The 15725-nt window shown below is 63.6% G+C and overlaps 2 protein-coding genes across 2 annotated transcripts; both read left to right on the forward strand.

Moving 5' to 3' along the window:
* Positions 1–1204: 1204 nt before the first annotated feature.
* Positions 1205–3865, forward strand: LMXM_33_0450 (hypothetical protein, unknown function; the record flags this gene model as incomplete). Its single annotated transcript, XM_003878581.1, has 1 exon — positions 1205–3865. The coding sequence occupies one exon, from the start codon at positions 1205–1207 to the stop codon at positions 3863–3865; it is 2661 nt and encodes an 886-aa protein (XP_003878630.1).
* Positions 3866–5338: 1473 nt separating this feature from the next.
* On the forward strand, positions 5339–12550 carry LMXM_33_0460 (hypothetical protein, unknown function; the record flags this gene model as incomplete). Its single annotated transcript, XM_003878582.1, has 1 exon — positions 5339–12550. One exon carries the CDS (start codon positions 5339–5341, stop codon positions 12548–12550), a length of 7212 nt encoding a protein of 2403 aa, XP_003878631.1.
* Positions 12551–15725: the final 3175 nt, after the last annotated feature.

Here is a 15725-nt window from a genome sequence, read left to right on the forward strand (position 1 = left end):
CGCGAATACGAGGGACTAGAAGGCGAGATATCAGAGGGAGGAGGTCGTGCGCACGCATCCTTCCTCTGCTCGTGCCGTTTCTAGTCTCAGTGCTCTTGCGTTTGCTTTCGCTTGCTCGCCGACGACCTCTCTTCCTATCTGTGTGCGTGTGTGTGTGTGTGTGTGTGTGTGTGTGTGCACAGCGCATTGTGCACATCGGTTTACCTGCTTCTCCTCCCCTCCCTCTCTCTCCTTTACACACATTGTCCTTTGTCGCTGTCTCCCTGCAGCGGTGGCGGAGTTGTTTGGCTCTGTGATGTCCGGCGTGTGCCTCACGAGCGCAGCACGCGTTGCTTGAAACATTGGATTGGTTGGCGCGTCGTGTCTCCCTCTCTCTGTCTCTGTCTGTCTGTTGCTCATTTTCCATTCTTCTCACCTCAGCGCGCTCTGCCAACTCTGCAGTGGCAAGCAGCGTCGTCATTGGTGCCCTGCCCTTTCTTTCTCCCTGAGTCTTTTACCCCATCCCTTGTGCGTGGGCAGCGGCGTGTGCGTGTGTGTGTGTGTGTATGGAAGGGGTGCCCTGACTTGACGGACGCACCGACGCCAGACACGCAGCACTCCAGGCCACCAGCGTATATATATATATATGCATACGTGCATCTTCCCATTGTCCTTCTCCGACGTGCAGCGTAGCGTAGACGACCCTTTTCCTTCTCCTCGCGTTGTCTGCCGCTCCCGTTGTCCTCATCCGCTTGTTGGCGCTGTGCTGCTCCCATTCGATGTGCGCCTGATTTTGTTGTGTGGGGTTACCTACTTGAGTAGTCGTTTCGGGTGTGTCTCGAGGTCGGCACGTTCTTTGGGAGGCACCTTCCTCGAGCTTCTCTGTGCCCTCTGCTCTCGCATCGTCCTCCACCCCCCCACCCTTCCCTCCTGCTAACCTTTGGGCGATCTGTGGAAAGCAGCGAGACGGCCTCCACTCTCTCTATATCTCGGTGAACGCCTCTCAGGGGGAGGAGGGGCAGGGCTGCCGCCACCGTCCTCACGCGCAGCGTCCGTCTGCTTCGCTTGTGCGTGCGTGTGTATACTTGATCTCCTTTTCAGGGCTCGCCTTTCCCATCATCTGTCGAGGGGTACGCCGTTGTTGTTAATGAGCACCGCCATGGATGTGCTGCCGATATCGTCGTCACCGTCGCACACGGAGGCACTGGTGCGCGCCGCAGCCACCATGGCAGGCGACTTGTGCCCCTCCCCCTCGGTGACAGCGACCGCCGTCACCACCACGGCATCCTTTGTCTCCCCGCGCACCCCAAAGAGTACACCGCCGCCCACGGCAAGCCGCTGTCTTGTTCGACCGCTCTTACGCCAGCGGCACCATAGCAGATCCGACGGGCCGCAGCACCAGCAACAGCAGTCCAGCTACGCCCCAAACCCGTCCTTGGTGACTCTGTGCGAGAGTGAGCGAGAGGGGGTCGGCGGCGTAGAGATACTCCTCGCGAAACAGCAGCGGCCCATGCGCGCCATTGTGTCCAGTCGATACCCCGGCACCGCGGCAGGTCAGCAAGACCGGCGGCAACGGCAAGAGGGCTCGGCGGAGACAGCCGTAGATGGCGGCGCCGCCGCCGAGAAGCTCGCGAGCGGCACGGCGAAGGAGAATGACGGAGCGGGTCACAGCGGCAGCACCACCACCACTGGCGGCACCGCCGAGGGGGTTCGATGTATAGACATGCAACCCCTCTCAGACCACCACACCGCGGCGACCCCCAGCGGCGCTACACATGACCAAGAAGACAAGAGGCAGGTCACCACCTGCTCCATATCAATCAACTCGGCGCACCCCTGCGGCGAAGCCTTGGTCGCACCGCCGCCCGCTTCCTACTCCTCTAACCCGTCTGCCAGCACGGCGCACAACGGCAGCGCGTCGAGCAGCTTCTACGGCGCACCAGCAAGCTCCCCTCGAGCAGCCGGCGCCGGTAGAGGGCACGCAGCTGTTGCATCACTCTCCCCGCTTGCACTCCCCAGCGGCGCCCCCACATGCAATGGGAGCGGAAGCCACAGCGGCAGCAACACTGAAGCCAAGGTTGTCCCTCTGATGCTGCGCACTTGGCTTTCCACCCACACCATCGGCGAGGAGCTCGGCTCCCCGGCCACCTCGCGCTCCGCCTCGCGAAACCTCGTGAGCGGGCCGTCCCTCACGGTGCTGCAGGCCCCTCTCAGGACACTGCCTCCCAGCGGCGCCACAAGCATGGGCAACGTCACCCCACTCAGCAGTAAGCGGGGCAGTACCCATCCTTCGTTCCTGCGCCCGCCAAACGTAACCCGCGTGAGCGGCGAGCAAGGCAGCCCAACGGACGGCATCGCACATGCCGTCAACGGCCGAGTTTTATGCTCTCCGCACGGCGTGCGGCCGCCAGATCGTGGTGCCCGCCGCACCATCTTTCAGCGCGGCACCTCAAACCTCTCGCTGCCTGAGGCCTCTTCAAGCCGCGGCGCGCCGCCGCCGAGTGATCTCGGTGAGTGGTCCAGCGGTGCAGCCGTGAGAGAGGGCACCGCCTCGGCGCGGCCGCCGCCGCCGTCGATGCCGAAAGAGATGCACAGCTTCATCCTCAGCCAGTATCGCACCTTGCAGCGCGACGTCCTACCGCCCCCCGCTTCACCGCAGTCTGTGGACGCTGACGTGGCCTCGGTGGACTTCCAGCACATGAAGAGGGCGACGTGTTCGAAGCACTCCAAGGCAGCCAAGAAGGCGCTCAAGGCACAGGAGGAGGTGCGGCTGCGTGTCCTTCAGCAGCAGCACCACGACGTGGAGGTGATTCGAAATGGCGGCCGCGAGCATGTTGGGCAGAACATGAAAAGCAGCGTGGTGCTGGCCGGCTCTCTGTCGAAGCTTCGAGCGCGCACCCGCTCTAGCCTCGGCAGAAGCGCCGCCACGGCGCTCGGTGCGAGCCCGGCGACGTCCTTCATAATAGGCTCACTAGACGAGTGCAGCGTCACCGCCCTCTACTCCGGAGACGGCCCCGGTCGCGCAACTCCGGGAACGAATGGCACGGCGCAGTCGCCGACACCAGAGCGGGAGCGGGAAGCCTGGCACGCGTCCAAGGCCTTCATGGCATCGAATGCCCCTGCTGACGCACAGCGGCACGGGCGGCAGTCCCGCAGCGTCAACAAGAATCGCATGAAAGGCGAGGAGATTGTCATGGCGATCGTCCTCGACAGCGAAGACGAGGAGGATGTCGATGCAGGCACCACGTCGAACGCGGAAATATGGAGGCGATCCCACGTCGACCAGTCGCACAGGAGCGCGCACGTGAGCTCCACGGACCTGGGCGAGTTGTCGATTGACACGGCAGCAAAGCGCGCTGGCGAGCGGCTTGTCTCCCAGCCGCAGCGCCGCAGAGGTGCAGCAGCTTCTGTGAGGTGTGCGGAGCGCGACGCGCACAGTGGCAGCAGCAGCAGCAGCCACGTGCGCAGCGCATCGTCCCCGTCCTCCGCGCTGCCGCGGGCATGCTTGTCCACACACTCACTTGGTGGCTCTCACCACCACTCCAATGCCACCACGACTCTGCTGGGGCACAGCTCTTCGGGAAGCGACGACGACGAAGACGCGGAGGATGAGTGCTGCCACTGCTGCCCTTGCAAGCGCCCGAAGAACTTCTTTGCCCTCTGCCGCACGAGTAGTCAGAGCGCCGCCTCGCTCGTGTGGCAAGGTGAGAAGCGAGCCGTGGCGCCCAGTGACAGTCAAGAGGAGAAGCCGTCGAGCACGGCCATGTCGCGCGCCAACCCCGACGGCAGCCAATTTGTGGTGGAGGACTTGGAGGACAGCGACGAGGATGAGCCGACGCTCTCCATGCAGAGCTTCCGCCGCGCTAACGTTCAACGCATACGATGAAAGGGCACGTGACGCCCACATGGCCCCACGTGCGTGTATCACTTTAGCCATCCGCTGTTACCTCCTGCGTGTGTGCTGACGGCGGATGTGCACGCGCGCTCCCTCGGCCCTCCTCGCCTCTCCCCCTCCCTTTGTCTCCTCTCGTGGTACTCCGATTGGTGTCTGTGCTGCCTTCGCTTTGGGCCCTTCGTTGGGTTTCCCTCTCCTGTCATGTTGCTTTACTCGGTGCGCAATGGACGTGTGCGCCTGCATCCATGCTTGTGCGCGCGTGTGCATGTGCGGGCATGGTGGGGAGAGGGGAGGGGTCTGCATGCGTGTCGGCTGTGGCGGTCTCCCCAGTCCGTCTTCTGGGTCGGCAGTGTGGATGCTTCTGTGGTCCGAGCCCCTGTAGCGTTGGATGCGCCCCGACATGTATTCCGTGGAAGAGTACGTCTGCGTATATGTGGTCGTGCTTCGTAGCAGCCTTGCCAACGCGAACGGACGAGGTGCGCAAGTGTGGGGAGGCGCACATTGGCGCGGTCGTATCTCTCTCAAGGCGCCCACGCTTTCTTGCACGGCACCTGACAGATTACGCCAAAGGAGGCAACCCCAAGGCACAGATCGTGCGAGGGACCAGCGGCTGTGTTGCGGTGAGCGCTTTGCATCACAGCTGAGCCTTCGGCGGGAGGCAACGCCTGTGGCTGAGGCGCAGAGGCCACGAAGCATAATCGAACGAAAACTTCGATCGAGAGCACGGCACGAGTGGCACAGATGACGCTCATGCACACCATCACATGCATCCGCCGCAGCGCGTCGACGAGCCCGCCGAACTTTGTTTCCTCTCTCCTCAGTAGACATGGGCCCTGCCTCTGCGCAGCGGCCCATGATTGTGTTGAACAGCGGCAAGGAAGCGCTGTCATGCGAGTCGCCACCGCATCACCGAGAGTCAAGCCTCGTCAAGCAGCTGTCTTCGAGCAGTCCTCAGCGAAAGGGGGGGGAAGAGAAGCTCCCTGCGACTCTCATGTTGCCCGTCATCCCATCTCCCCCCCCCCTCCACTACAGACCAGCGCGACGGCTTTGGGCTAGAATAGCCTCGCCATTCCCCCCACTCGCCTACTTGCCGACCTCTCCACCTCCCTCCTCCTCCTCTCCTCCACACCCTGCGCACACTTGCATGCACCGCCGCTGCAGTTAACGAGACATCATAACATCCGCGAGGCGAGGGGAGACACACACACACGCACGCACACACACACACACACGCCCATCAAGCGTGACAGGCCTCATTCTCCCTGGCCCCCACTTCTCCTTCTCCATCCATCTCTGTGTCTCTGCTCGGTCCCTCTCGCCTACCATCCTCCCCACCACCACCCCTCCACCCCTTTGGCGGCCACTGCGCAACAGTGCCCGTCTGCCAGCCTGCGTCAGGAGTGGGTGCAGCACCGTGCTCCCAATTCCCCTACCTCAACCCCGCCCCACAGACAGCCCTTCGCCATGCGTGGCGCACACATACGCACGTGCGCGCGCCTCGCAGCGCTGGTGGGTCTCGCCGCCCTCTTCCTCCTCGCCACCCAAGGGCCTGTGGCAGCCGCTGTTGTTGTAACGACCAACCCGATGCAGCCGCTGCTCGGCGTGCCATTCTTCGCTACCGGCTCGGACCTGAGCATAGGCAGCAGAATGTTCGCCTCCTCGGATGCGCGCTGCACCAAGAGTGTCACGACTACGTGCTTAGTGAGGACCGAGGTGAGCGGCAGCAGCTTTAGGAATGGGACATGCATCTTCACGCTGACCGGTGCGGCGCTGGGAGTGACCCTGGACACCCCTCGGGCCTCTGTGCCACCTGCCCACTGGTGTGTCGGGAACCCTGGCTCCGCGCAGCGGGTGGCCCCGCTGCAGATGCACAAGATGGAGGTCGCGCCCGAATACGTCTTCAACGGCGTAGAATCCGCGCTGACGCTTGGCAGCGCTGTACCGGTGGGAACCACGTTGGGGTTTTACGCCGACGGCCAATGCAAGTTTCTGCTCACTGGAGGCGGTCCTTTTGTGATAACCAACGAGCGCACGGTGAGGTTTACGATACTGCATCCCTCGTCTCCCATTCTCGTGTGCGCCTCCACCATCACGGTGAACGGATCCAAAACCGAAACAACGCTGGTCAACGCTGTGGCACTTGCAGCGCCCTACACGGTCGACCCCGCCACGGGTGTGCGCCACCAAACCGTGGTCGTGTCGAGCTCAACAGGACCCTACGCACAGTTTTACCTCTCCACCATGGCCCACTGCACGGACTCGCATCCAGCATACCAAAGCACGACTGCCAGTGAAATGGCTATGAAAGTCAGCGTGACTCGGGGCGAGTACTTCTTCTGCGGCTCACGCGATTTTACTGAGAACGGACACTACATCCCCGCCAGCAACAGATTCACCGTCTTGGAGTACGACGTGGTGCCGCACACGCTGTACGTGGACCAGACGACTGTCATGACCTTCGCGCTTGACGCAGCTCCGGTGCAGAGTACGCTCGAAGCAGTCCTCTCCACGTCCAATGACTGCAGCGCCGCCAGCAACTGGCAGGGCAGCTGGAGCAACCCGATGTGGTGGATAGCAAAGCACTCGGGTCCCTACTACGCCTGCGTGCGCAGGAAGCACGACGCCGCCACAGTCGGCTACACGAACATCATCATCGCGACGAATCCACCCACCGTTGCCCTCTCCCCCGCAGCCCCCGTGCGTGGTGTATCCATGCGCGCCACCCTCGCCCACGTCAATGCAACCAACGCCTTCTTCGTGGTCGGGCTTTTCGACTCGCAGGATTGCACAACGCTGCTCGCGCGGGGCCTCGCCAGCCCGTCCACCAGCGCCACCGCCAGCCTCGCCGTGCCGCTCAGCGCCCGAGATATGTTGTACTTCTGCGTGTCGAACCCGCTGGACACCGAGCCCGCCGCGCAGGACGTATCCGTGCGCTTCCACCGGCTGCATGCGCTCAGTTCGCAGCCGTTCGCACTGGAGTACGCACCGCTGCGCGTCGGCGCGCAGTCGACCATCACGCTGGACGGCACGGTGTTCCTGGCCAAGGGCACGACGGTGGCGCTGGTCCGCGCAGACGCCCGCACGGAACCGTGCGGCGCCACCGACATCCCGACGTTCGACGTCTTGGGCGCCGCGTTCGCGCTAGGCCCCATCGCCTTTCCCGAGGCTGGCGACTGGGACGTGTGCGTGGGTGAGCCCGGCGCCAACTACGTCGCCGTGCGCCGCGTCACCGTGTACGGCAAGGCGACCGTGGAGCCACCGGGCATCGTCGCCGGCGTCGAGGGCGCCATCGCCGTGAGCGGTCTTCCCCCGAACGCTCTCGTGTTCGTCACGAGCGCCGCTGAGTGCGACAATGAAGCGGCTGTTCTCGGCAGTGCCACCACCAGCGGCGAGGGCGCCGCCAAAATCACGCTCATGTATGGCAACGTTGGCACGCTGCTGCTGTGCTCCTACTACACGGCCACGGCGCCGCAGCCGGTGTTGCAGGCCGCGGGGAGTGTGCGCGCCGTCAACCCGCGCGTCGCGCCGGCGGTCGTGGCGCTCACGGAGCAGACAGACGACCCACAGGTGCTCCGCTTCGTGGCGCCTGGCGCGGCAGTGCTGAAGGGCCACGCCGCCTACCTGCTGCCCGGTGAGTCGGCGTGCCCAAGCGGCTCTAACGTCCCAGGCGCCGCCACCGCGCTGCCCGCGCTGCAGGTCGCTCCCGGCAGCGACACGCCGCACGCGACCCTTGAGCTCCGCGCCGCGATGGTCGGCACGCGCTACCTCGCCTGCGTCAACACCAACGGCCGCTTCGTCGCCGCCGGCAACGTCACCGTCGTGCTGTCCGCGCCACGCCTCGTAGCCGACCCCGCGCCGCTCGCCGCCGGGCTGCCCGCCAGCATCCACCTCCCCAGCACCTACACAAGCCCCGCACAAGTGGACACCTACGCCATCGTCCGCGGCGACGCCGACTGCACTGCCGACCTCAGTACGCTCTCCGTGCTCGCCCGCGGCACCATCGACCCTCGAACCGGCGCCGCCACGCCCTTCCTCGTGCCACGAGACGCCGCGTCAGCTGTCCGTCTGCGCGTATGCGTTGCGCCGCGGCACAGCCTCCTCGACGGCGCCGGCGACATCGGCTACGCCGCAGCCGGCGAGCTTGACGTGACCGCCTTTGCACCATTCAACACCTACGCGCAGCTCCGGCGGCCCGCTAGCGACGTCAGCGGCTGGCCCGTGCACACCGCCGCCGCGCAGTACCTTGTGCGTTGCGGGACAGCCCCGGACGACTGCAGGACCGACACCACGTGCGTGGCAACCAGCAAGCGCTACAGCGTCGGCGGCGCCACGCAGGGCGACCTGGACGCGCCGCGCGGCAACTACCTGCTGTGCCAGAGCGTCACCGTTGACGGCGTCACAGGCACCGTTGCAGCCGACGCCATCGTCAGCGTCGTGGATGCCTTTGACATGTCCGTAGAAGCCGACCTCACGCAGATACGCGCCTACGTGCCCTTCGACGCCACCGTCACAGGCGGCCCCATGGGCACCTCCTTCTACTCAGCTGCCGTACAGCCCGCTACCGTACCCTGCAGCCTCGCGGCCAGCGAGTCGCAGACCTTCGTCTCGAGCGAGAGCTCCGTCATCATCAACATTAGTGCCATCGAGCCGCAGAGGGACGTCCACTTCTGCGTCGGACCCACCACCACCAGCAGCCGCACCGAGGTGGCGCGCGCCACGCTGCACCACTACATGACCCCTGCCTGCATCTTCGCTGACACGCCCACCACCATCACCCTGCCAACGCGCAGCGCAGGCACCTCCGCGCTTCTCTCGTCCTCACGCAGCGCGCCCGTCGCCGTGAAGGGCGGAGAGATGAAGCCCTTGAGCGGCAGCCGGGTCCGCTTCACCATCGACGGCTGCGGCGACAACGAGGCCGTCACGGAGCTCTTCTACCACGAGTTCACCGACGGCTGGTCGGTGGTTCGCGGGAGCATGCTGCTGATACGCAGCGGCACCTGCGAAGGCGGCGCGAGTCCGCCCAGCATCCGCACCGTGTACGCCGCGCCGGGCGCGCCTATCAGCGACACCGGCGTCGACACGCGGTTCCTGGCCGTGGCCAACATCGCCACCAGCTCCGGAAGCATGTCGACGCCAGGCATCGACGTGCTGGCCACGGGTTACGTGCCGACCGTGGACGAGGATGCCGCCTTCCTCGTGTGGGCGCACCCCATCGGCAACCCGAACTCCCTCTTCACAACCGCTGCGGCGACGCTGCGGGTGCGCAACTGGGTTGTCACGCCGACGCACGCGCTCAGTCGCTACAACGCCACCATCGGCGCAGCGCCGCTCACGCTGCTGCACATCAGCGACCCGACACCGTCCAAGGGCACCTTCTTCAGTCAGTCGCAGCGCTGTGACGGCAGCCTCGGCGACGCCGCGGACATGGGCACGCCGACGCAGGCCGCCCTCTACAGCGCCACGGGCGTGAGCGGGCAAGTGTACGTGTGCACTCTCCACCCGCAGACCGGCACGCCGCTGGCCGTGGCGAAATTCACGTCGCTGCTGCTGCCGCAGGTGCTGCACGCGTCGCCCGCCGTCGTGCGGGGCGCCACCTATGCCGCCACGCTGCAGGCCGAGGGCTACGCGCTGGAGAGGACTAATACGTTCCTCTCCAGCAACCTCTGCGCCGGGCCGTTGCCACTGCAGTCGAATGCGGTGTCGACAGCCAGCGTCCTATGGGTGTCCTTCCTCGCGAAAGACATTGCACAGGACGTGAAGAGTGTGAGCTTGTGCGTGTTGACGCCAGCCGGCACCGGCGCTGCAATCGCCGACGTGCCGGTCGCGCCCGGCACCATGTGGCCCACGCAGTTCGCGGTCGGTTCCGCCGCCGCCACCATCTTTGTGCCGTTGTCGCCGCACACCGCCTTCCAGGTGAGCGCGACCGCCACCAGCTGTACCGACGTCGGCGGCATGCCCACCTTCACCACTGACGGCGACGGCTACGCCGTGCTATCGCTGCTGCGCGCCAGCGGCGACGCCCTGCCGCTGGGCCGCTACGCCGTGTGCGCCGCCACGCCAACGCGGGCGGCGGTGGCGGCGTCGCCGCTGGAGACCATCGAGGTGGTGCCGGCGGCGCACTTCAGCGTGCACGGCACCGTCTTCGTCGTCGGCGTGCCGAGTCGCATGGAACTGCAGCAGGACCTGCACGCCGCCGACCTCATCGCCGGCTTCAGCACAACCGCCGCCTGTAGCCCCGTCACTACCGACCACGGGACCTGGGCAGCGCTGTCCAGCACCGCGATCGAGGTGCACCCGACAGCGGCAAGAAAAAGTGGCGTGTTCCTGTGCGCGCAGGTGCCCGCGAACGGCTCCGTCGTCGCGCTGCCGCACGCGCTGGTGTCGCCGAGCCGCATCGAGTTCCTGCAGCTGGCCATGAAGCTACCGGCCGGCAGCTGGGACACGTGCACCGATTACTTGGTGGACGAGTGCCGCCCACCCGGCAGCGCCGGCAGCGCGACGGCGGACATGCTAACCGTGGTGCACGGCGACTGCTGCAGCTACGCGGCGCAGGCGCAGGCCGTGGGCAGCGCCAGCATGGCCAGCGGCACGTGCCGGCTGCGGCTGGACGCGGCAAAGGTGGCGGCGTACGCCCCCGACACGAAATTCAGCGTGTGCGCCTGGAACCCCGAGAAGAGCTCCACCTGCGCGACGCTGCACAGGGTGAGGGTGACTAGGAACTGCAAGCCGAGCAACATCGACCGTGGCTCCAGGCTAAGCAGCGGCACGGTGGCCGGCATCGCAGTGGGGTGCATAATAGGCGGTGCCGCGCTGCTGGCACTCGTCATGTGGCTCGTGTGGCGCCAGCGCTATGCGTGCGCAAAGGGCAACAGCATGCAGAGCGACGAGGAGAGGCCGTCCTTTAGTGAGCTGGCCGAAACAGAGAGCGCTAGGGAGGAACGGCAGCGGCATGAGCTGCTGTGGAAGGTCCTTGAGAACTCGGCAAAGGATGTGATGCTCGCGGCACAGGGCAGCGGCGAAGAAGTGGCGCCGACGAAGGGACACACGCCCACATCGCCGCTGCCGGGCTCGAGGGTGACTACCCAAGACATGGAGGTGCTGCAGGATTGGACGCCAAACTGCATGGACGGGTGGCCGGACGTCGTCAGCAAGTATTACAGCTTCCTGGACGGCTCCGACTTTGACTACGAAACGGTGTCGCAAATCCCTGGCGAGGGCGAGCCCAGCGGAATGGACGAGGAGCTCGAGGCAATGCTAGCCGTGCCCCGTGCGAGTGCTCTGTCGGAGGAGCTCGAGGCGAAACGGCAGGCGGAGCTGCGCGCCGTGGCGGACCGAAACGCGAAGTTGTTGGCGGTGTGGGAGGAGAGGCACCGTATGAAGGAGGAGGACCCCATCAAGCTGAAGATGATTGTCCTGCAGGAACGGGAGGAGTGGACGAGGACGGCGTTGGAGGGCCGCTGCCGTCGCGCGCACTACAACCTCACGGTGCTGTTCAAATCCAGCCTGGATTACTACGACGCGCTGTCGACGAAGAGGCGCAGCGAGTGGTCAGAGTCGCCGTCCGATGAAAGCGAGCTGCTGTCAGTGAGGTCGTGGGACGTCGCGCCGCTGGAGCCGCTAGACTATGGGTTTGACAGCAGCGTGAGTGCCCCATTTGTGTCAACAGAGTTCTCTGCATCCGTTTTCTCCCCCACTGCGGGCTGTGGGCGCAGCGTCGGCCTGAGCTCCGCCCCCCGGCGGCCGCAACCTCCCCCGACGGCGACGCAGCCATTCGCTTGCTTGCGCAATGACCTGTATCGCAGGCGGCGCTTCCTTGAGTTTCCCTTCGTCACCAACTCGCCCGAGACGCTCATCGCGTACGACAAGAACGTTCCGGTGCCTGTGTTCGTGCGGGGCCTGACGTTGGTAGACCTCCAGGCCTTCCACCCAGCGCATCGCTGGCTTGTCGACCGGCCCAAGCCCTCGGGCAGCGCGAGCCACTTGCACGACAAGAAGGGAACGTGGACGTTCATGGCGCCCGACTCCACAGTGCCCTTTGTCCGCCGCTACTTGATGCTGTTCAAGAAAGAGTTTGGTGCCCGGGAAAGGTTTTTGGAGGCAGACGCGGCTTTCTGGTCGCATGTGTTCTGGGAGAAGCGGAATGTGCCAGTCTTCTCCGCCGTGGAGGGGGTGGAGCCGGTGTACGACTCCGACAGCTCTCGCTCCTTCTGCACCTCCTCCCTCGAGCACCGCAATCTCGGCAGCTACGAGAGCGACGGCAATCTCGACGGCGTCGCGGACAACGGTAAGCGGCACCTGCAGACAGCCAAAGACTTGTGGGCGAAGGAACAGGTGGCGCCCGAGTCCATTGTGGAGCGGCGCCGCGTGGAGCAGGAGTTGGCGGCCCTGACCGTAGCCAAAGACATGAGCAAGGAAGAGAAGAAGAAGATTGCAGCCGCGCAGGCAGCCGTTCGGGCGGCACAATCGGCAGAGAGGAAAGCCTGTGCAGCGCAGGCGAAGGCGGAGGCGGCACGTCGGAAGGCAGAAGCGGCGAACCAGGCTGCCAAGACTGCCAAAGCGGGCTTCGAGAGTCGGAGCCTATCGAGGACTCGACCGACCAGCTCGGCCACGGTCGAGGAGGGGATGGGGCAAGAGTTGCAGCACATGGAGGAGCTCCGGAGGCTAGGGTTACTGTAGGCGCGGAGTCTGTGAAGAGCAATGGCAAGGATGCTGCCACTGCATTCAAACTTCAAGTGGCCGTCATTGGTGGCGTTGACGTGAAACCTGGCTCCTGTGATATCTCATCCGCAAAGCTTGTGCACCTCCACCCCTCCTTTGCTTTCACGCAGGTGTCCTGCTCCACCCCCCCCCCCCACCCCCCGAGGAGTTGTGTGCCGCGCAAGTCGGCCTCCTCCTCCACCAACCGCCTTCCTCTACCCTTTCCTTCTTGTATTTTATGTTTGTTCTCGTGCACTCGCGCCGCCCTTTCGATCATAATTCGGTGTCAGAGTCTCGTGCGTGTATGTGTGTGTGTGTGTGTGTGTGTGCCTGTTATATTCTTTGGATTGCTCTTCTTGTTCTTCCACTTACGCTTCATTCTTCCCGACTCCGCCGCTGCCGCTGCCACTGTTGCTCGTGCGGATTGGTGCCTGCTCGGCGTTCGTCCTCTGTCTATGTGATGGCGCGTGCTGGTGTGCGTGGTCTCTGTGTGTGTGTGTTGCCCTCTTGTTAATCTTCCCCCTTCCTCACGCGGCACTCCATCCTCCCTTCCTTTTTTTGGTTTTCGCTCTCAGGCTGGCTGTTGTGCACCCCCTCCCCTCCCCCTCATCCTCCCTCTCCCTACCTTGGTTTGCCCTCGGTACTTCTCTCTTGCATGTGTGTGTGTGTGTGTGTGTGTCTGCGAGTATGTATATCCGTTCTTTTCTCAGGTTTTCATTTTATATGCCACCCCTCCTCCTCCCCCCATCCACCCATTCATCCGCGGGGCCCACTCGCACACAGCCCCCCTCCCCCTCCACCCCTCCCTCGTCCCTTCTCCCTTTCCTTTTGCCCCCCCCCCCACCCCACTGCTCTTCGCTTCCTCCGCCCTTCTTCGCCATCCCCTGCCGTCGTCGTCTTGGCTGGGTGGCTTTCCTTGTTTTTTGTTTCTCATCCTCGTCGTCCCTGCCACGCTGCGCGGGTGCTTTGCCACGTAAAGGCAGTGTCGCGAAGGCCGCACCTGTCTGCTCGCATGATTTGACCGACAAGGACACAAGAAATGTGGAAGAGCTGGGGCAGCACGCCGCAGCACCTTGAATCCCTCCCTTGCTAGACCAACATCAACGGTGTACCCAGCTGCTTCCGTGAGCTCCGTCACCATCCTTCTATGCTGTCTGTTGATTCTCCTCGCATTCTTTGTTGCTGTCGCCGTTGTTGTCAGGCATCGCATGTCCGCCATCGATTTGAATTACGCGTGCACATCCGCTTCTGTGTGTGTGTGTGTGTGTGGCGGCGGCGGAGGAGGTCGGTGCTGACGGTATGCGCGTGCGGGGAGGGTGGACAGAGAGTGAGATGGGGCTCATGTGTGTGTGTGTGTGTCACATTCATTGCTGCTGTTTGTTTACCCAAGTTGTACTGTTAGCTCATCCGATTACCTTCTGCCGACGTACCTCTCTCGCACAGGCGGTGCACATGTTCGTGCGAGGAGGCGCGCTCGTGGCCGGTGTTTCTGTCTTGTTGTTTTTTCGGCTCAATCTTTATCGCGTGCTTTCCTCTCTGATCTTGCTGCATTCATTCTATTCCGGCATGCCTTCTCTCTATCGCTGTCCCACCCCCTCCCCTCCCCCACTTCCTCCACTTCCCCTCTATCGGTTCCAGCGACGTCACCTCTTGTGTAGATACGCAAACGTGCACGCGCAGCTGCGCGAAGGTGGCTGTACCCCTGTTGACGGTCGTGGTGATGGGAAGGAGGGGCGTGTGCCCCGTCCCGTGCTCTGTTTCCTTTGTGCCTTGGATGTTGCCTGCGCTTTACTCATTTTATTCGTTGCCCTTCTTTCGTAGGTGGGGTGTTGCCGCCTGCAGCGGCTATGTGAATACGTGGCGACAGCCGTGTGCAGGGGAGGGGGGGGAATTTTGAAGTTGTGTGCGCACAGGCTCATGTATCCGGCCCTCCCTCGTGATAGCCCTTCTCAGTCATTGTTACAACCTCTCTCCCCTCCTGTCGGCCTCTCACCAACGGCGGCTGTTTGTTGGCACCTCTGTATGTGCATGTATATATATATATATATATCCATCTCCCCTCGTCGTGACTATGCCTCGCATACCCCTGTGCAACACCGCTGCGACGACGAACGCTTGCATCTGCATGGGCGGCCATGTTTATGCGTGCGTGCCTCTGCGGCTTCGTGCAACCGGTGGAGCCGCAGGCCAAGATGGAAAGAGGAGCCATCGAGGGGCGATGAAAGTGTCACACTCGGAGCAACAGCAGTACCGGCAGCCGCCGTGAAACAGGTGAGCGAAGAATTGAGGAGACTGGGATAAAGTGAGTGGTAGAGGACCCCTCTGTCCGCTAGTGATGACGTCCCCCGGGTGTCGTGCCTTCCTCTGCGGAGACTGGAAGTGCTATGTGCCTCCCTACATCTGGCTCTCCCTGAGCACTCTTTAGACCTCTGCGCCGTTGGCACGGCGTGGTAGCTATGCCACAAGCACGGCCGGCAACGACAGAGAGATAGAGAGAGGTACGGATAGGCATACCCTATCGTCTACTTTTTTTCCCTCATCAGAATCCATCCGCATGCATTGATGCGTGTGCTCTAGCGCCGTAAATCAAATGCCCCCCCCACACACTCCCATCTTCTCCCTCCTCACGTGCACGCATATGTGTACGTGTGTACGGAGGGGGGGGAGGGTGCTCTTCCGCGCTGTTTCCCTTGCCTGCTCTGTGTGCGTCTTTGTTCGCGTCTGGCCTCCGTGCCTGTGCGCGTGATGTCTGAAACCGCATTTTGTTTCGTGTGTGTGTGTGTGTGTTGGTGCCCGTGTCGGCGCACCCGCCCGCTGCCTTCCTGTGTCTGTCCATTTCTCGTGGATGGGCGGTTGGAGGCGGCGGCGATGATGATTATTTTTTTGGTGAGTTTTCTCGCTGGGATGGGTCGGATTATTTCAGGACACCAACGAAGGGAACGGAACGGAAAAGAAACGGGCAGGTGGCCGTCAGCGAGTCTTCTAGCGAAGCGCTCGAGCAAGCGGTGGAGCGGTGGAGGCCGCTTACCGACTCCTCTGTCGACCACGTTTGGGAAGGGCTGCGAGTCCCCCTGGAGCCACACGCATGCGCATGCCTTTGCTCAAAATGTAGCGGTCTGTGGCTGAGTCTGTGCGTTTCACGGAAGCCGTGGAG

The sequence above is a fragment of the Leishmania mexicana genome, chromosome 33, assembly GCF_000234665.1.
Source record: "Leishmania mexicana MHOM/GT/2001/U1103 complete genome, chromosome 33".
In the NCBI taxonomy this organism is placed as follows: Eukaryota; Euglenozoa; class Kinetoplastea; order Trypanosomatida; family Trypanosomatidae; genus Leishmania; species Leishmania mexicana.